The 19,772-nt window shown below is 59.7% G+C and overlaps 1 protein-coding gene across 1 annotated transcript; it reads right to left on the bottom strand.

Moving 5' to 3' along the window:
* Positions 1 to 1,054: 1,054 nt before the first annotated feature.
* On the bottom strand, positions 1,055 to 8,939 carry SH2D7 (SH2 domain containing 7). Its single transcript, XM_049614402.1, has 6 exons — positions 8,764 to 8,939; positions 7,280 to 7,369; positions 4,315 to 4,480; positions 3,857 to 4,048; positions 1,818 to 2,504; positions 1,055 to 1,141 (listed from the first exon to the last, which is right to left on the bottom strand). The coding sequence occupies exons 1-6, from the start codon at positions 8,937 to 8,939 to the stop codon at positions 1,091 to 1,093; spliced, it is 1,362 nt and encodes a 453-aa protein (XP_049470359.1). The 3' UTR covers positions 1,055 to 1,090.
* Positions 8,940 to 19,772: the final 10,833 nt, after the last annotated feature.

The raw sequence follows: 19,772 nt of genomic DNA, 5'->3' as shown, positions 1-19,772 counted from the left end.
ACACATTGGTGCCCCAGATCCCCAAGGTGACAACCGTGTCCATTTCCCTCATGACAGTGGTCGTTCCAGTGACAATTTATGGAGCGTTTGCTAACCACGTGTCTGAACGGGGCTGCTGGCTGTACCCTTGTCCTACAAGGCCCCTGGAGGGGGCCTCTCAGCGGCACAGGCCGCCACAGTTCACAGGCGTGGCCTGAGCCAGCTCGGGGACACGGGCGGGGGCCACGGCACTCCCTCTGGGGGGGGTCAGTCGGCTTTCTGCCTCCGCCGCCTGCTCAGTCTTACACGAGGGGGACGCGTGGGGAAGAGGGACCCTGTGGGCGGGGTCCCAGGGAGAGCGGGAGACAGGAGCGCCTGCGTCCAGAGGCGATCGCCCAGTCGGGCCGCCCGTCGGGTCTGGGTCTCAGGGGAGAGGTCTGAGAACTAGCCGGAGAGGCCAAGACCGGCCGGAGGCAGAGGGCAGGTGAGGGTGGCCCAGGCGTGCACCCGGGCTGAGCCCCGCAGCCAGCCGGGCCCGGCCTGCTTTACGGGGGTGTGTGCGCAGGCTGTCAGCGTCATGTCAGGCAGCCTCCCGCTCCCCTCCGGGCCTGGGATTTCCCGTCCGTGCCAGGAAGGGCTTGGGTCAGGGCTGCCCGGCCTGCATGATCCGGCTGGGATGGGGGGGGGGGGGCAGAGAAGGGCCAAGGGGGGCTGCCGCAGGGAGCCCGGCCCTCCAGGGTCAGAACTGTTGCCTCAGGCCGGGGCTTCCCCGGCGTGGCTCCGGCCGGCCACCCCTTTCTGCTGACGGGGCCACAGGAGGGAACCGGCTTGGGTCTCAGGAACAACCGCGTGGCCTTGCTCAGCCCAACAGAACGGCCGCCCCAGCGCAGGGCTGGCCGCGTGCTCGGTGACGGTCAGCGGGGTGGGGGGAGGGGCGGGCCGGTCAGCGAGCCCAGGCCTCAGGGTGCTCACCTTGGGGATGGGGGTGCTGACCCTACCTGTGGTCAGTCCCCCACCTCCCGGGCCTTCACCCCTCTTGGGGCCGGTGGGGGGCGCTGGGGAGGCGGGGGTGGGCCGCGGGCTCCCCGGGAAGCCCCCCGGCAGGCACTCCTCAGGCTCTGTGCTTCTTGTCTGTGAAGAAGATCCTCCGGTGCTTGTCGGGCTGCAAAGAGGGAGAAGATGCTGGAGCCCGGGGCCCCTGGACAGGGGGAGGCCCGGCACGGCCTGCTGATTGCAGACTGGGGCCCCAGCCCAGGGAAGGCCGCACGGTGCCCCAAATCCCACCTCCAGTCCCCGGTTCTGGATGAAGGGTCTGTCCCTTGTGGCTGAGGGGAGGAAGGGGTCTCCCAGAGCTGGGGTGCGGCCAGGCCAGTCCCCGGGGGGGGGGGGGGTAGTGTGGGGGTGTCCGTGGCACCAACAGGGACCAGAGAGGGTGTGGGACTTTGCAGGGGGGGGGGGAGCTGCCACGGGATTCCTAGAGGGCCTGCCCACTGGCAGGGTCTGTGGTCCCGGGAGAGTCAGGGCCCCGCCCTGGGTGACCTGGGTCCCAGGATATGTGGGGTGGGAGTGGGGGGCGCAGCTCCCAATCTACCTCTCACAGGCTCTGAGACCCCGGCAGTGGCCTGGACAGGGAAACCTGGTCTGTAGAGGAGGACCTCAGAAGGGCCCAGAGACCCCCCACCTTACATTCAAACGAGCACCTGTGAGCATATGACAGAGCTGGAAAACTCTGGGTCCCTCTGGGCAGTCGCAGTGACCTGAGCTGCTCACGCATGAGGGCCACAGGTCTCTCTCACCAGCAGGGGCTGGCGGCCACCCCCTCCCACCACGGAGCCCACCTTGTGTGTCCGTCCGGTCTCCTTGCTCCTGGCTGCTGGGATTTGTTCACAGGTGTTTCTGGGCTCGGGGAGCCCCGGGGCCCCCGAGAGGCTCCCGTAACCGTAGACTGTGGATCCTGGCAGCTTGCTGGACGGGGCGCCCGTTCCGGGACGTGGGGGCCCGGCTGAGCTGCCCCAGCAAACTGGGGCCGGTGCCCGGGTGCCGCCTTCTTGGTCTGGCACGTCGCCGGGCTCTGGTGGGGGACCTGCCGTCTGTAGGAGCTCGTAGGCGTCTGCCGGGCTGTCCTGGGAGCAGGGCTGAGCCCTGTGGCTCAGCGTTGGAGACGCCTGGCTCCAGGTGGCAGCAGAGGATCCTAGGGCCTCAGAAGGGGGGGCCGGGAGGTAGCCCCGGGAAGTGGGAGGCACCACAGGACCCCGGTCCGGGCTCACCCCGGAGAGGGCGGGCCCTGGGCCGTCAGGCCTGTCCCGGCCTCCATCCGAGCGTCTCCTCGGGGGCCCCTCGCCTGGGGAGCAAGCCAGGCTGCCAACTGGGCCCGGGCCGTGCCTGCTGGACACCTCCGCGCCCAGGCCTGGCCGTGCCTGGTTCATCTTCCTCAGGTCTGAGTAGATGATGTCGTTGGGGCTTCCGAAAGACTCATCCAGAAGGAGGGCACTCCTCTCAGGGAGGGGAGGCACCCTGACAGGGACCTGGGGAGACAGAAAAGAAACTGGGCGTCTTGCAGGTGGCCTTGTCGCTAAGATGCCCTCAGGTGAGCGGAAGACTGTCTCGGACAAGCTGAGAGCCCCGCACTGGCTCGGCCTACCTGCTGTGTGTCGGCGTTCGTCGCCATTCAGGTCCCTGCCGCCCCCGTACTCCTGAGTCTGGCCTCTGCCTTGGCATCCGAGGCCTGCCGTCGACGCCCAGACTCGTCCTGCCCTGTCCTCCCTGCACAGTGGTCCACTGGTCCCTCAGAGCCCCTGAGCCCACTCACGCGCCGCTCCCTCCCTCTAGAACAGACCACCCCCGAGTCTGTCATTTGGGTATTTATTCCACCAACGTTTACTGAGCAAACTGTGTGCCACACACTGTCCCAGGTGCCAAGGACTTCGTGGCGAGCATTCCCACTCTAAGCTGGGAGACGGGCAACGACCCACCCTGTTACGTCATCTAATACGACTGACTCACGATAACAGGCCACGAGATGATCGACTGTCGGGTCAGGATCAGTGGGACGAAGAAGAGTGAGGCAGGGTAATGGGATGGGCACAATGACAGGTGGGCAGGGCAGCCTCTGGGCTTTCTGGAAAGATGGCATGCAAGCAGGGAATGGAGTGCAAGCTGCAGGCATCTGCAGGAAGGACATTGCGGCAAGGGCACAGCAAGTGCAAAGGCCCTGAGGTAGGAGCGAGGTTGGTGTGATCGGGGAAGATCCACAGGCCAGTGAGGCTGGACAAGAGCGAGAAGGGGGGGGGGTGCAGGAGCCCTGCTGAGGCCCCCATGGACCCTGGGGAAGGCCTCAGGCCTGGGGTGTGCTGTGATCTGTGTAGGAGGAAAACCTCCCTGAGCCCCTCTCAGGAGGTAAAGGCACCTCCCCTACAGTTTAGAGGAATTTTCAGGCATTTTTTTTGTATATAAATTTTTAAAAATATTTTCGAGAGAGAGGGGAGGGGGAAGGGCAGAGAGAGAGGGAGAGAGAGAGAGAGGATCCCGAGCAGGTTCTGCACTGACAGCACAGGGCCAGATGTGGGGCTCAAAAACCCACCAACCGTGAGATCACGACCTGAGCCGAAGTCAGATGCTCAACTGACTGAGCCCCCCAGGGGCCTCCTTTCGGGCACTTCTTACTCATTTTCTCATTCAAGCCTCAGGGGACCTTAGGAATGGTAAACTGAGGCACACAGCTAGAAAGACCCAGCCGAGGCTTGAACACATCCGGCTGGCCGGAGGCAGGCCCTGGCGTGGGTGAGCCCGCACTGCTCCGGGCCTGGCTCTCATACCCCGCAGCCCAAGGGCTGGGCCTGGGGACGCGGGCACAGCCCCGCCCCGAGAGGCTCCTCACCGCCATGCATTTGTCCTCAGAGAAGCTGCGGGAACTCACGTCCACGTTCTTCTTCGTGTGGAGGAAGGACACGGGTGGCTTTGGACAGGGGCAGGGGCTGGCAGCGTCGACTGGGCCCCTCGGGGCGGACGCCGTGGCAGGCGGATTTTCCAGGCCAGGGGTGATGGCATCGTACAGATCGCTGTCCTCCGGCTGGGGCGGTGGGGGCACAGCAGGCGGGTGGTCACGCACCCCTGGCCGGCCTCCAGCCTCCTGCCGGAGATTGCCACGTGCTCACCAGGCCCCTGACCTCAGGTGGGATGGTCTCCCCTTTCCAAATAGGGACCCCGAGCCGGCACCGAGTGCCCCTGGATGGCAGTGAGTGGGGAAGGCGAGTGCAGTCATGTGCCCCCACGGTGGACACCCCAGGCCTGGGCGCCCTGCCCCACCGCCCCACTCGGGAGGAGAGGAGTGCGTACCCGGGGGCAGGCAGCAGACAGGGTCTCCCCAAAAGGCTCAAACCGGACCTCCTGGTAATGGCGCACAAGCTCGGCCAGCGTGCCGTGGCTGCACGTGTCCCCCGAGACGAGGTAGCGCCGGTCGGGGAGCTGGTTGATGACAAAGTGCCGACAGCGGTCACTGCCCCTGCAACACAAGCACATGTGACCTGGGGCTGTGGGCCGGGAGGGCGTGGGGTGGGGGCTTCAGGGCAAGGACTCAGGGCCCCCGAGGGTGCGGGGCGGGGGCTCCAGCACAGACTGCCCAGGCTGGCAGGTGGCTGTGCAGGGTCTGCACCCCTGGAGAGTGCCTGAGCCTGCTCCAGCAGGGGGGGGGGGGCACTCACTGGGGTGCAGAATTTGAAGAGTCACCACAAAGCTCCGTAATCAAAATAACGAGTAAGGCAATATTCTAGAAAATTAAAATCAATACCAGAAGTTCTGTGACGGACAAAGTCTTAAGACAAGGTCCGACCCTAGGCACACACACACTCAGCCTCACTTGTCCGTCCCCCCACCCCCCGTCCCCGCTGTAAAGATGGGGCTCCGGCCCCACCCCCAATCCAGCCTGTAAAACCCTGCCCCCCTCCTGTCCTCTTTCATGGAAGGATAATTCTACAGCGACACACACCCATGTCCCAACCGTGGGCAGCGACGGATTTCCACACATGAACACACCCAAGGGACCGGCACCCAGAGCAAAACCGGAAACACGTCCAGCTCCCCAGAGACCCCCTCCTGCCCCCTTCCAGCCTGGGCCCCGACCCCGCCGTCAGAGATCAGTTTGCGGGTCGTGGAACTTCACATAAATGGAATCAGTTTTTCTTCTTTGACTCAACATGGTATCTTTGAGATTGATTCATGTCCGGGTGGAATTAGCTTCCTTCCTCCCCCACCGATGTGTAGTATTCCATTTAATGAAAAGATCCACAATCTACCCATTATGCTGGTGGACGTTTGGGTCCTTTCCGGATTGGGGGTGCTATACGTACAGCTGCCGTGGACATTGTTTTACGTGTGTTTTGGCGAACGTGTGCGCTCACTTATGCTGGGAATACACCAAGGAGTATGCTGGTGGGGCCAGCACCCCCGTCCTTCCCTTGTAGCCCTTCGTTGTGGGTTCCGTTTGTATCTCCCTGTCACTGATGCTGCTGAATGCCGACACATTATGGTCCTTGGCGTATCCTCTTTTGTGAAGCGCCTGTCAAGTCTTTTGCCTTTATCATATTGTCTTCGTCTTATTGATTTGCGGGAGCTCTTGATATATTCCGGTACGAGTCCTTTGTTAGATACATGTAATACAATACATAACTTCTCCAACACTCTGGTTTGTCCCTTATTCACTTAACGACATCTTTTGATTAACAAAAGACTCAGTTTTAAAGAAATCTGATTTATCAACCTTCTCTTTTATGGTTAGTAGCTTTGTGTCTTAAGAGTTGTTTGCCTTTCTCCAAGTCTTGAAAAAGTTTCCCGTTTTCTTTTAGGATCGTATTGTTTTGGGGCACCTGGGTGGCTCAGTCGGGTGAGCGTCCAACTCATGATTTGGGCTCAGGTCATGATCTCATGGTTTGTGAGTTTGAGCCCCACGTTGGGCTCTGTGTTGAAATCATGGAGCCTGCTTGGGATTCTCTCTCTCTCTCTCTCTCTCTCTCTCTCTCTTTCTCTCTCCCTCTCCCTCTGCCCCTCCCCTGCTCGCTCACACAAGCTCTTTCTCTCAAAATAAATAAATAAACTTAGAAAAAAGAGAAGTGTACTATTTTGCTTTTCTCACCGGGATCTGTGGTCCGTCTAGAATTAGTTTTTGCGTGCAGTGTGGGATGGGCGGGCCCTTGCTTTCTGGCTGGATATCTAGTTGCTTCCCCACCACTTACTGCCTTCCCCACAGAACTGCTGTACATCAGGCGACCGAATGTGTGGGACTGTTTCTGGACCGTGTGGTGCTCCGCGGATCGATCCATTCCCAGAGCTGAGCAGTAGTCCACCAAAGATCATGTTAGGAAAAAAGAGCCTTGATGCTAAAAAGACATTTGAAAACTGCTGAGCTCACGTGTTTCAAAGTACTTAGCGTAGTACTGGGCACGTAGAATAATAGTGTCTTAATAATGACTGATGTTTATTTAGTCCTTACGATGTTCCAAGCACTGTTCAACGTATAAACTCATCCAACACGTTCGGCAATCCTACAAAGAAGATACTACAATGTTCCCATTTTACAGATGAAGAAACAGAGGCGCAGAGGCAAGGTTAGGATCTGAGGTGCAGCGGTCTGAGCAGGCGATAATTTTGAATCTGATCCCAGGCCTCTGAGGTTGGCCCTGGAGCCCTGGCCCCCCCTTCCTGACCGGGGGAGGGGACTTCTCTCTTCCTGCCTTCCCCCACCCAACCTCCTCTCCGGACCGGGTCTGATGTCACCATCTCCGCTCCGTCCTGGCTGTCCTGCCCCCTCTCCTGTACCGTAGCCCAGCCCTCGTCATCTCACAGGGCGCTTGGGCCTCCCCGCGCAGGCTGGCCGGAGAGCCCTCGAACCGTGCGAGCCCCCCTCCACAGGAGCCTGCGCCCTGCCACCCCGGCCACCGCGCCTCCCCCAAGCCCGCAGTCTCCCCTGCCCCTGTACCTTTGCACGTGCGGCCCCATCGGCTGGAAAGGCCCTCCTGGACTCCCATCGTACCCTCTTTCATCCCTGGCAGATGGCTCAAGCTTCACTTCCGGGAAGCCCCCCAGCCCCCCCCAAGGGGACGCTCTCTCCTGCTCCCAGTCCACTCCCTTTGAAGGCCGGGGCTGCCTCCTAGGGCCAGTGCTGCTCAGGAAACATCCGCTGAGCCTGTGATCGGCGGACAGGGTGGGAGACCGCGCCCAGGGAAAGCCGAGCCCTGTGGCCTGTCGGGCCCCTGTGATTATCTGCATGGCCACGTTGCGGGGGCCTCACAGACGGCTCCTCTCCTACCTGTAGGACAAGATGTAGCTGGTGGCCCGGTCGCTGAGGCGGATGAGGAAGGAGCCCAGAGCTTTGTCCCCAAGCAGCTTCTCCGTCTGCCTGGGCAGAGGATGTGCAGTTAACCGGGGCCTGTGCCCTTCCGGCTGGCTGGCCCCGGGCCTGCCTCAGAGTCCCTGCTGTCCATGCCCTTGGGCTCCAGACCCAGCGCACACCCCTCCAACCCTCTGTAGAAGGCTCTCTCAGACCTTTGGCTGGGACTGAGCTCTGTCCCGGCTCAGTCAGGCAAACTCAAGACTTACTCTTGGGCTGGGTTGGAGTCCCGACCCCACCGCCCCCACCGCCATGCACCACCCTCCACTGCAGCCTCGCTGGCAGGCACAATAGCCGCTGACCCTGGCCACCCACTCTGCACCTGAATGGCTCTGTGGTAAGAATGAATCCATATAGCTAGGGATCTTTAGTTTCGGGGAGCTCCCTGCCACAGGACCACTCTGTACCGTTGTGCACGTTGTGCACTACACAAGAAGTTTCTGCAGGGACGAGGTGCTATTATGTCTGGAGCCTGGTCACGACAGCAACCCCTAGGTCCTCGTCTCCCCTGCATGTCCCTTCCAGCCCTAGGCAGCTCTGGGTATTCCTGAACGGTGCCAAGTATTTTGGAGACGTGGTGGAAAATTCCAGCTATCTTCTGTCTTGGCAGTAGGTAGACCATTGCTCCCCAGATACTGAGTGCCTACTCTGTGAAGGCCTACTGCAGGTTTTACCCAGCCCAGCGCTGAAGGAAAATGCGGAGCCCCGGGGTGCCTGGGGGCTCTGTCAGTTAAGCATCCGGCGTGGGCTCAGGTCACGATCTCGTGGTCTGTGAGTTCAAGCCTCGTGTCGGGCTCTGTGCTGACAGCTCGGAGCCTGGAGCCTGTTTCAGGTTCTGTGTCTCCCTCTCTCTGACCCTCCCCTGTTCGTGCTCTGCCTCTCTCTCAAAAAATAAACATTTAAAAAAATTAAAAAAGAAAGTGTGGATCCCCTTGCTCAAAAAGTAAGCATTTCAAGACGGGGACCGCAGAGGGCTAAGTTGAGTGCGGGACCCCCGAGGGCTGCTGGCCGGTGTGTGCTGTGGGATGGCCAGGCTGGACTGCTGTCCCTCCTTTCCTGCTCTGGCAGGTTACAGATCCCACACCGCAGCCTTTATTCCAGAGTGAGGGCACGTCTAGGTTTGCCCGGGACAACCCCCACCCCAAATGGCCCTGTCGGCCTCCTTATGAGCAGTGTTCTGGTCGGGGGACGGGTGACACGGCCCCCGGTCACTCACCCGGTTCTCTGGGCCCGGTCTGCACTCACCCCGCACCTGCCTCTCGGTCAGAGTGGGGGCCGGCGTGCCCCCCGCCCTGCCCCCAGGAGCGGACCCAGGAGCCAGGCTTGTCCCAGGGCCCCCAGGCCACTCTAGTGGCCCCAAGGGGCTGTGGGTCTTGCTGGGCATGCGGACGGGGCAGCCTTACTTGCGGGCGACGAATCCGTGAAACCAGGGGGGCAGGGCTCCGTCGTGCAGAACGAGGGGCGCCTGTGTCTCCATGAACCACGTCCGGGCCAGCTCCTGCAGCTTGGCCAGGGCCTGGCTGTCCCCCACCTCTTTGGGCCCCTTCCCCTGGCCGGGCTGCTTCAGGCCACCGTCCATCGTGGCCAGCACCCCCTGGAAGCAGACCGCAGACCGCCCACACGCCTCTACATCTGCGCGCCCCGCTCATTTGCCTGAGTCCCTGCCCTCCCCGCCGCCCGCCGCACAGGAGCCCTATTGTCACCTCTGGCCGGCTCTCCTTCCTGACTCTGGGGCGGACACCTGGTCACATTAGTAGTGAGCGGGGGGTGGCGGATAGGGGAGGAGACCTCAGACTTCCTCGTCTGAGGGGCCCCTCGCCCCCAACCTCCAGTCTCTGCCCTGGCTGACGTCCTCAGCCCAGCCACCATTATTAGCTGGGCAGTGGAACTAAATTCTAGTTCCCTCTCCCTCATGGAGGCCACTTGTGTGTTGGTGAAGTTCTGTGCTGATCAATCTCCTTCCGCTCAAGATTTATTGAGTGTCTACCGTGTGCACGAACCCTGGGCTGTGGGCATAAAGTCGTGCCCCAAACAGCACTTCACCCTCCTGGCACGTACGTTCTAGCTGGGGCGGGAGGGTGGGACGGAGACCTGGGGGGTCCACATAGAGAATGTGCTGTGGGGGGATAGCGTGCATCCCGATGACGAGGGAGAGGGAGGAGGGGCTCGCACTACTCAGATGGGGGTAGGGACAGGGGCGGGGGCCGCAGGAGCCTTGCCCGGGGGAGGCCCCGGAGCGGGCAGGTGCCCGGGGAGAGACGCTGCTCGCCAGCAGAGGGATGAGGAGGGTCTTTGCCGGAGGCTCATGTCGGGGAGCCGAGGGGCCTCTGGTGTAGACGGGCCCCCTGGAAGGGCCAGGAGGAGGTTAGGGTACAGGATACCTGCTCATCCGTGAATCCCTCGTGTTATCCCGAGCCCCACGGCGGAAACCCAGGCCTGGTCGACATCCGGGCAGCAGGGGCACAGGGCCAGCCCCAGGGAGAGGCTCCAGGTTGGGGGTCCTGCCTCCACGAGACCCCAGGCCCTTCGCGACTACGTTGCTGCAGGGAGGGAGCTCCATTTCGTCGCGTGTAAAATGCGAGCAGAAGCAGCAGCCGCTCTTTGACTGCGGGGTCATGAGGACAGACGGTTAACGTGACACACGTGGACATTCAAATCCAGACGGCGCTGCAAGGTGGTGGCAGACGCGGGGACAGCGGCTGCCTGGGGGGGCTCGTGGCCAGGAGGCGCAAGGAGTGGCCAGGAGCCACTGGCATCCTTCCCTGGGTCTGGGCGCCGCGTGACCGCAACGTGTCCCCCTGTGGTTCCTGGATCTCTGCACCCCGGGTCTGGCCCTCTGCCGTTTATGTTCCGGCCGTGGGACCCTGAGCAAGGGATTGACCTTCGCTGGGCTGCAGCGTTGCCTCTGCAGCAGGGCCAACGCTCCCGCGGCGGGAAGGTGGACGAGCAAAGTCCCAGTGATGGTGCTGGGAGTCTCGGAAAGAGACGGAACCAGCCGCTACTTTGACCGTGAGCGTGCCCTGACCTCACGGCTCTGAATCGCGGTTGTTAGGGCTCCACGTGCTCATCCCAAGTCAAGATCAAAAGCCTCTGGCGGCCGTGTGACCCACACAGTCGTGAAACTCCCCACCCCCCCCCGTCTCGGAGTCTCCGTTGCCACGTCCACAGAAAGGGTGCCAGGCGGTCCAGTCGCCCCCCCTGGGGTGTCCCCCCAGGCCCCCCAGCGAGGCCTTTCAGGGAATCCTCATCATGAAGAGACATCCACAGGGCGTGTCCTCTTCCCAGGGACAGGCGCACCGGCCCCACCAAGTGCTTCCGGAGGGTCAGCTACTGGGCGCATCACCTTCAGGAACAGTTAATTTCCAGCCTTGATAGCGAGGCTCCAGCCAGGAGGCCCGGGACCCACACAGGCACGCAGGTAGTTCTAACCGGTCCTCCTGCCACAGATACAAGCCTGGAAAATACTGGGCTCAGAATGGAAATCCCAAGGACGAAAATTTTCTACATGGGGACGGGGGGCGGGAGGGGGGGGCGGTGTGTGGATTATATCTTTATTTTCCCTAATCTCTAACTGAAATTCAGCAATTTCTCCCATGACTAGTGCAGAGAACAAGGCTCATTCGTGCTCACATCACCTGTGACTTTGTCACCAACAGAAATGACGAGACATTTGCACGTCCAGCTACTGCAGACATCTGGAGACGCTGGATTTTTCCCCTCGTTGCGTCAAAATGATAGTAGTCGGACCCGACACCGGATCTTGTGTTTTAACACGCTAATAAAGAAACGCGTCGTTTCTACACCACAGATATTTCACCAACCCTATTCCAGGGTAATTGATCTCCACCCTAATGCTACGTATTTTACTACGCGTGTTTGAAGACACTTTTCCGAGAAGAAGCGTGCGGCCTTCACCGGACACCAAGGGGGCCCGGGGCTCAGCAAAGGTGAAGGAAGCTGGGGTTTACCGCCGGAGCGGAGCCCTGCAAGTATTCAAATGCAAAGAAATGTGTCTCTATAATTTTCCATCAGGTTCTGTCTTCCCACCTCCCTTTCAGGCGGGACACCCTGGTGAGCAGAACCTGGTCGTTTGCATGAGAAGACAAAGGCGGTTTGTGACAGAGGGGCCGGGGCCAGGGTTCTCAAGTCAGGCAAACAGCTGGGAGCCTGTGTCTGTGCCCAGAGGAACCCCAGGCCCAGGTCTGGCGGCACCAGGAGCCCCCCGAAGGACTGGGGTGGGTGATCTCTGATGGTGCTTCGCACCCCACTGCTCAGCCTTGCCCCCCCCCCCCCCCCCGCCCTGACCTGTGCTTACCTTTGGGCCGGGCCAGGCACAGAGGTGACCCTGGCGTGGCCCTGCCCCTTACAGTCCCCCTCCCCGGGGTGCCCTGACGGGCACAGGCTCTAGGGTCACAATGACGGGCCTAGGACCCTGGTCCCTTGCTGACTCTGCGGCTTTGAGGGGGTGCTTAACCTCCCCGCTCGGCGTCTCTATCAACGACGGAGGGGAGAAGCCCACCCAGCAGGGTTTGGGGACTCAGAGGCCGATCCAGGTGATAGGGCAGCAGGAAGGCAGCTGCATCTGTCGGCTGGGGAGTCTTCCAAAGCCACGTCTGTCTGTCTGATCAAAACCTCCCCGTGCTGGGCTCTCCTCCCCGGGTCATGCTCCTCCCGTAGGACCCAGGGATGCTCATGGGCCATCCAGGAAGTGACTCCTGCCTGCGGGGGCCTAGCTCACCCTCCTGGGAGGCCACCCCCAGGTCTGCCCGGCCGTTCCACCTGAGGACCCCACACCAACCCTCCGTGAGTCCGCGTACTGGGAACGGGATGCCAGCGAGGACTTTCAGGGAATCCTGGTCATGCGTGTGGCCGTTTTCACACCCTTGATATCCTGGCAGTGGGCACAGATTTGCTCCCTAACACGAGGGGGTGGAGAACAAACAGGCCGTTTTCTTTCTTTTCAAATTGTCCGCCTCAGTCTCCACTCTCCTCTGTGCCGAGAACGGGCCTGGCTACGGTTAGACGCTCAACAGGCATGTTTTAAATTATTATTCCGATGCATGATACACCCACATGCCTTTAAAAAATAAAAAAAAATATTAAAAAGTTGGCATGCCTGGGTGGCTCAGGCGGTCGAGTGTCTGACTTCGGCTCGGGTTATGAGCCGGGGGCTCAGCTAGTCGGTTCGAGCCCCGCATCGGGGCTGACAGCTCGGAGCCCGGAGCCTGCTTCGGATTCTGTGTCTCCCTCTGTCTCTGCCCCTCCCCCTACTCACACTCTGTCTCTCACTGTCTCAAATATAAACACTGAAAAAAAATTTTTTTTAATATATTAAAAAGTATCCATAAAAACATTTCCCCCCCTAGCATTAAATGCCGTTGTGCCCAGGTCCTCCTCGACCCCAAAGGCGCTACCCTTTCCTGACCGTCCTTCCTGGGTTCCTCTGTGCGCGACCAAGTCTGTATGTATGTCTCCTCTCTTACATAAAGGGCAGGGTGTACACGGTGCTTAGTGTATGTCCAGAGGTTTGCTTTGTAAAACATGTTAATTCTGTACCTGGGAGCTCGGCTGCAAGAGGACTCGTGGGGCAGCTACAGTTTCCTCGCACTGTAAGTTTTGTAACCCGCCCCCACAGGAGGCCATTTGGTGGTTTCTAAGGCGCTCCTATTTGCAGCACGGACTTGACCGCACAAGAGTGAGAACACCCACGGATGCCTTCCCGCCAGTGGGGTCCCTCCGTTCAGAGGGCGCTTGCATTTGGAGTGCTGATAGATGTCGCCAACTCGATTGCCTTCTTTGAGGGCTGGATTCATTAACGCTTGGTAACGCTGAATGAACGGGTAGATGAATGGGTAATATTTTCAAGCTTAGTCATTGTGCGGCTGCTGGCTTGCAAGGAAAACTGGGGTAGGGGCTGCTGCGGATCCGGAGGGGTCACCACTGTCACTACGAGTTTTTCCGGCCCCTTGGTGCAGCTGAGCAAGTTTCTTTCTGCACAGCTACTGGGGTGGGGGGGGGGGTACCCAGAGATGCCATTCCGGCCACCCTCCCACCCCACACGGGCAGCTCGGCTGTACCCACAGCACGCTGGCCGAGCACTGGGAACCTGACAAGGGCCTATAAAAACATCTGTAACCTGGGGCACCTGGGTGGCTCAGTCGGTTGAGCGTCCGACCTCGGCTCAGGTCATGATCTCACAGCTTGTGGGTTTGAGCCCCGTGTCAGGCTCTGTGCTGACAGCTGGGAGTCTGGAGCTGCTTCAGATTCTGTGTCTCCCTTTCTCTCTGCCCCTCCCCTGCTCATGCTCTGTCTCTCCCTGTCTCTCAAAAATGAATAAATGTTAAAAAAATTTTTTTTAATTAAAACAAATTAAAAAAAAAAAAAGCAAAAAAACCAAAAACGTCTGTGACCCGAATGAGGAAACACCTCTAACCCAAAACAGGCTCTGAAGTCCCAAGAGAAAGTTGTAAAGTCACAATGAACACGTGTGTGAGTAAATGTCTATGCGATGGAATATTCATGGAAGGTTCATCGCATTCGATGAGGGTTTGGGGGTCAGATTATCTGACCCCACCAGAGTCCCCGAGTGTGTGGGAAAACTGCCAAGACATCATCACCAGTTGTCAGTTCAATGAATTCTCAAAGCCACATCTTTCCAAAGCAAATTCATAAACATAACATTTTCCCAAAAGCTCAAAGCAAAAGAAATATGTGTATATGTTTACACACAGTTTATCATGTAAAATGTGACTGCCATTACAAAATTAGACACATTTGCTACGAAGTGATATGAGGATTCCCAAGAGCGCCTCGGGCCTCCCACGGTCTTAAGGGCACGGCCAGCGCACCTGCTCCACAAGCCCCTGCTGTGGGCTCCTGACCACCGAGCTGTGGCCTCCTGACCACCCAGAGGGAAGGGAAACCCCCTTAGACCAGCGGGCTTCCCCGTCGACTGTCAGTTTTCACGGCAAAGACGAGTTAATTTCTCTATAGATTATCTGGCTTCCCCAGTGAGGAGTTGTGAGCCCGGCACAAAAATGAAAATCTGCAGGATTTGCATGCTGTGTGCTCGTGAGACCTGAGTAAGGGACAGCCAGCGCAAGGCCAGCTTAGGGCCCACCGGCAAGAGCAGGGCTCTAAGAGCACATGTTAAGAACGCTTGTTGGGGCGCCTGGGTGGCTCAGTCGGTTAGGCGTCTGACTTCAGCCCAGGTCACGATCTCCCAGTTCATGGGTTCAAGCCCTGCGTTGGGCTCTGTGCTGACAGTTTAGAGCCTGGAGCCTGCTTTGGATTCTGTGTCTCCCTTTCTGTCTGCACCTCCCCCTTTTATGGTCTGTCTCTCTCTCTCTAAAATAATTAAAACATTAAAAAAAAAAACGATGGTGGGGCACCTGGGTGGCTCGGTCAGTTAAGCGCCTGACTTCGGCTCAGGTCATGATCTCACAGTCCGTGAGTTCGAGCCCCACGTCGGGCTCTGTGCCGACAGCTCGGAGCCTGGAGCTTGCTTCGGATTCTGTGTCTCTCTGTCTCTCTCTTGGCCCCTTCATGCTCTGTCTGTCTCTGTCTCAAAAATAAAAATAAAAACATTAAAAAAAAAAAAAAAGAACACTTGTGCTACTGCCTCGGAGGCCAGATGGCTGCCCTGGGGCCTGGCACACAGGACACCTGCCCCCTCCCCCACAGCTGGGACAACAGCCCGACAGTGGGTCTGTAAGGATGCTTGAGTCCCTACTGTGCGCCAGGCACGTCAAATACAAGCACACACGATTTCACGTTTGCCTCAGGCACTAGACGTGGACGACGGAGCCTGCTTGTCCCCACTGTGAAGACAGGAAACTGAGACCCGGGACTAGAGACAGGCACGCTGCACCCGCCTGCCCGCCCCCCCTTGCTCCCGCCACTGCCCCCGCCCGGGGCTCTTGCCCTACTACTCAAATTCTGTCCGCACCTCAACAATGCATCGAATCAAAATTAATAGATATTTAGCCAATATTTCAAACTTCAAAATACAAAAGAAAGTCCAGATAGGCTCTTTCGGGGTCTCCTTACTGCCTGTCATCACACCCTGTCTTCAGGGGCTCCCTCCCAGCTCCTGGCTCCTCAGTGCTTGGCTTGCGTGAGCATCTCTTAAACTCCTTTTGGAGGCCCCTTCACTGAATCAGGGTGGTGTCTGAACTCTGTTCGAACAGCCCCTCTTCGAGTGGTCACTTGAAATGCCCCCACCGCCCAGGCGGGCCCCACAGGCAGAGAATTCGGTGCCTAGAAGTTGTGTGAGGAGGGGGGTGGAATCTGAGGGCAGGGGGCCTGGGGAGAGGAGCCCCGAAGGCAGGTGGGCCCGAGTCCCGAGCACAGAGCCAGGCTGAGGAGCAGGACAGGAAACAGGAAGGACCCAGGGCCTCTGCCGGCACGGCCTCCCTCCCTGCCCCACCGGGGTCCAGTCCTCACCTGCTCCCTGGGCTGTGTGACTCCCCCTAACTCCTGTGCAGGCCCCAGCCCCTGCCAACCCTCTGCCCTCCATGGGCTCCCGGGCCTCCGCCTGTCTGAGCCCTGGTGCCCTGGCCCCCCCGGGGGCTGGGAGGGTGGCCAGCGCCCCAGGTGCCCGCCCTCCGGGAAAGGGAACCACAATGTGTGGAGATTTGCCTGCCCATTTGGTAGGGAAACGAGGCCTCCTGGAAGCCAGAGTCTGCAAATCCGGGCTCAGAGGGTCCCTGGCGGGGCTCCTGTCTCTTTGGCCCCCCTGCCCACCCGGGGCCAGCACCCGTGGGAGGTGGAGGCAAGGAGCCGGGGCTGGAGACTTGTTGAAGTAGCCACCACCCTGGGGACTCACTGAGCACTGGATGCTGTGCCAAGCACTCCACGTTTGTTAACTTAAGCTGTACGACAGCTCTAGGAGGTAAACGCCACAGCTGGCCCCATCCTGCAGATGAGGAAACCAAGGCACAGGCAGGCGGGTGATACGCCCGGAGTCACACGGCCCCTCCCTTACTTTGGCTCCCTCCCACTGGCCCTATCAGGGCAGGAGGCACGAGACCTAGTGGGAGCATGTGGACAGCAGCCTTCTTCCCAGCGGGGGTCTCCCTGTGGGGTGGGGAGGGGGCTGTTCCCTGGTCACTGCAGCCTCTGCTCTGCCGCCTGCCTGCCCCGTTCTTCCTGTTCCCTCTCCGGCACCGCCCCCTGGCCTGTGAGCTCCAGTCCCCTCCCCGACCAGGACAGCTTCCTCCAGACATGCTCTGGGGTTAACAAGGCCCTACAGAGACAGCGCCTGACCTCCAAATAATAGACCCATCTCTGTGCTCTATGCCTCAGGGACAGGGGTGCCCCATCTGTGCCGTCTGGCCCGGGGAGCTACGGGAGGAAGACCACAGGCCTCACGGCTGTGCCTCGGGCCACTGATCATTTCCTAGCAGGCAGGACAGGGCCCCTCGTGGTACGGGTGGGAAACGTACCCGCAGCCCAGAGAGGGCACACACGTGTCTAAGGACACACAGCATGCCAGGTGGTGAAGCCTACTTTCCTTTCTGGACTCCCCACTGGACCGCGAGCTCCTCCTGTGGCTGGCTGGCATCTCTGGGGTCTGAGAGGCACAGAGCCTCTGCGTGGCTGGGCCTCTCACCCCATCCGTCTCGAAGGAAACGGGCCCAGGATGAATCACTGGCTGTGTGTTCTCCCGGGGCTTGCCCAGAGGCTGGCCATGTGGGAGCAAGTTCACTGCCCAAATTTCCCCTTTTCGGTAAACAGCAGCCACTTCCTCCTGGGCTGGCCACTTCCTCTGGTCACTGGGCTCCAAGAGGCACCAAGCACGCCTGTCCTACACACAGGGGAGGGATGCAGGCCGCGGAAGGCTGCCCCCTGCCCAACAGGACATTGATATGCAATCTCAGAGACTCTGGGAACTGCAAAATGTCCTTTCAAAAAAGGGCTCCAAGGGAGAAATCAGGAGCCAGCAGAGGTGGGGGGGGGGGGTTTGCTGGTTAGAAAAGAAGGGAACTGGCCCCAGAGTCTCCATGTAGGAAGGCCTTCGGAGGGGGGAGGGTCTGGTTCAGCATTTTACATAAACTGTAAAAACTGTGCACATGGAGGGTGGGGGAGGTGCCGCAGGACGCGGGAGGGGCTCCATCCTGCAGCCCTTCAGCTTGAGGCCCTCAGGAACGAGGCCTGACACAACGCGGGGTTTGTTAGTGGAAAACCAGCACGGTAGAGCAGAGCGGCCGTGAGACAGTGTGCAGGGCCAGTGGCCTGGGAAAGGTCTGGAGGGGGGGGACGTCGAGAGCGTGTTGGGGTTGGTCCTGGAGGCTCCGGCCACTTCCCCAGGGACTCTGCTGAGATGTTGTGGCCACTTGGCCCCTCAAGGGGATTCAGGGTGAGGCTGAGCACTCCCCACTCCCCGCACAGGGCCACATTCTGGGCCTGGACAGGGCACTTCGCTCCCTAGACTCTGCAGGCCCAGTGCCCGGCTCTGTGGCTTTCAAGGGGCCCACGAACTGTCTGTAGCCGAGGACAAATATACCCGAGCTCCAAAACCCAAGAGGAGCAAAATCCAAATTAATAAACACTTCATTAGATGTCTACAAAGCGTGACATTATGTCAGCATCACAGTAATCATAAAAACGTCACTCCTGGGGCGCCTGGCCAGCTCGGCCGGTGGAGCGAGTCATTGTTGATCTTGGGGTCGTGAGTTTGAGCCCCGGGTTGGGTGTAGAGATGACTTAAAAAACTTTAAAAAATGTCATCCCTTTGGAAAACCATGTGTAGGCTGGATTTCTCTCACTCGCCAGGGTGCCCACACAGACACCACGATCGCCAAGAAATTGTTGGTCAAACATAAACTAAAATGGATTCCTCACGGTCAGACAACATCGAGATCACAATTATAAAAATTCCTTCAAAGGTTTTTAGAGCAAAGTTTATTATAGGACGTGGGGCATTGGAACATGTTCGCTGCGGTGTGGGGTGTGGCCCCGCACAAGGAACAGGGCACCACTGTTCCCCCACGGGTGACGTGGGAGGGAGTGGAGGCTCTGGTGCGGGACGGTCACGCTCAGCGGGTCACAGAGGCCGACCGGGTCGGGTCCCGTCTGTTCGGCTGGGGGCTCAGCCCTGTTCCTGGGAGGGGGCCTTCCTCATGCTTCGCAGAACTCTGTCTCTGCCACAGGCCACGGCCACCCCACATTTGCAGAATTGGCCCACAGGGCTGAGGACAGTGGCTGTCCCCTGCTCTTCCCTGTGCCTCCTGCAGCCACACGGATCTAGTAGGATCCAGCACTCCCAGCCGGTCCCTTTCCCATAGGATTTCCTGGTCGCGTCCCACACTGCCGCCTCACCCTGCAAGCCCATCAGTCACTGCCCCTCTCACCCATAGGGCGAGGCCCAGTTGGAGCTTGGTTCCCCGACTCCACAGTGTGGCCCATCCCACTCCTGCTCTCTCACCTCCCCCATGCTGGCTGGTCTGCTGCGGGACTGCCCTCTCAGACGCTGCTTAGGACAGTCGTGTTCACTATACAACGATAGTAATGACAGCTGGGACCTATGGAGGGCCTACTATGTGCTAGGCACGTGCTGAGCACTTTGCTGTGCATTTCTCCTGTAACCCTCACAAGGACAGTAGTACGAACTGTATTATCCCCATTCCCTGGGTGAAGAAGCTGAGACTCAGGGAGGTTAAGTAACTCGCCCAAGGTCACACCTCTGGTTAGTAGCAGAGCTAGAAGACGGATCCCATCAGTCTGGCTCCAGAGATCACCCTCAACACCTGTGTTTTGTGCTCAAAGAGAACCCAGGGCATGAAGGTGGGGGCCACGCCGGGCAGATCCTTGGGGTGGGGGTGGGGGGTGCCCACCAAAGCTATGTCCCGGAACAGTGAAGGTAGGGGGCATGTCTGGCTGGCTGAGCTCTCTCTTCCCGGAAACTGGTGGTGCCCTGCCCATCTCAGAAGGCTCAGCAGTCCGCCTTTTACTGAGTCTGTTAACGGACCTATGTAAAAAAACGCGGAAGGAAGACGGCGCGGTATTTGCTTTGAGTTGGCCCTTTCAGAAACTCGGCTATTACCTTCCTCTTTCAGCGGAAGTGCACTTGGCACACGTGCTCCACTGGTCTCAGGTGCACGACAGTGACCCGCCGGTGTCGCTACTACATCAGCACCGACTGTTCCCTGAGCTGCACCTGGAAGCCTGGACACCCCCATCCCCGCCCCCCTCCGGCGAGCGCCAGATTCTTCTCTGCTCCGACGTTGTGTCTCTGTGTGTTTTTCAGTTTGTACACGAGGGCCTTGGGTCCACGTTGTCGCCACCGGCAGGGTCTCGTCGTTTCTCACGCTTCCTCTCTTCTGGCGGCGGCCGGTCTGCACGGTCGTGGCCTCTGCCCGGCCGCCCCGCCCTCCGCGACCGTTCCCCAGACCGGCCCCCCCCCCCCCCC

Source organism: Panthera uncia, assembly GCF_023721935.1.
Source record: "Panthera uncia isolate 11264 chromosome B3 unlocalized genomic scaffold, Puncia_PCG_1.0 HiC_scaffold_2, whole genome shotgun sequence".
NCBI lineage: Eukaryota > Metazoa > Chordata > Mammalia > Carnivora > Felidae > Panthera > Panthera uncia.
Note: the sequence above shows the minus strand (reverse complement) of the source record. Positions and strands in the feature narration are given on the sequence as shown.

What these genes read in the sequence shown, in the direction of transcription:
- SH2D7 (XM_049614402.1), bottom strand. Translation starts at nt 8,939, where the DNA reads ATGGACGGTGGCCTGAAGCAGCCCGGCCAGGGGAAGGGGCCCAAAGAG. An exon ending in CACGGATTCGTCGCCCGCAA is followed by an intron (nt 7,370 to 8,763) that starts GTAAGGCTGCCC and finishes TCCTCTGCCCAG; the next exon opens with GCAGACGGAGAAGCTGCTTG. An exon ending in AGACCGGACGGACACACAAG is followed by an intron (nt 1,142 to 1,817) that starts GTGGGCTCCGTG and finishes CCCTCTTTGCAG; the next exon opens with CCCGACAAGCACCGGAGGAT.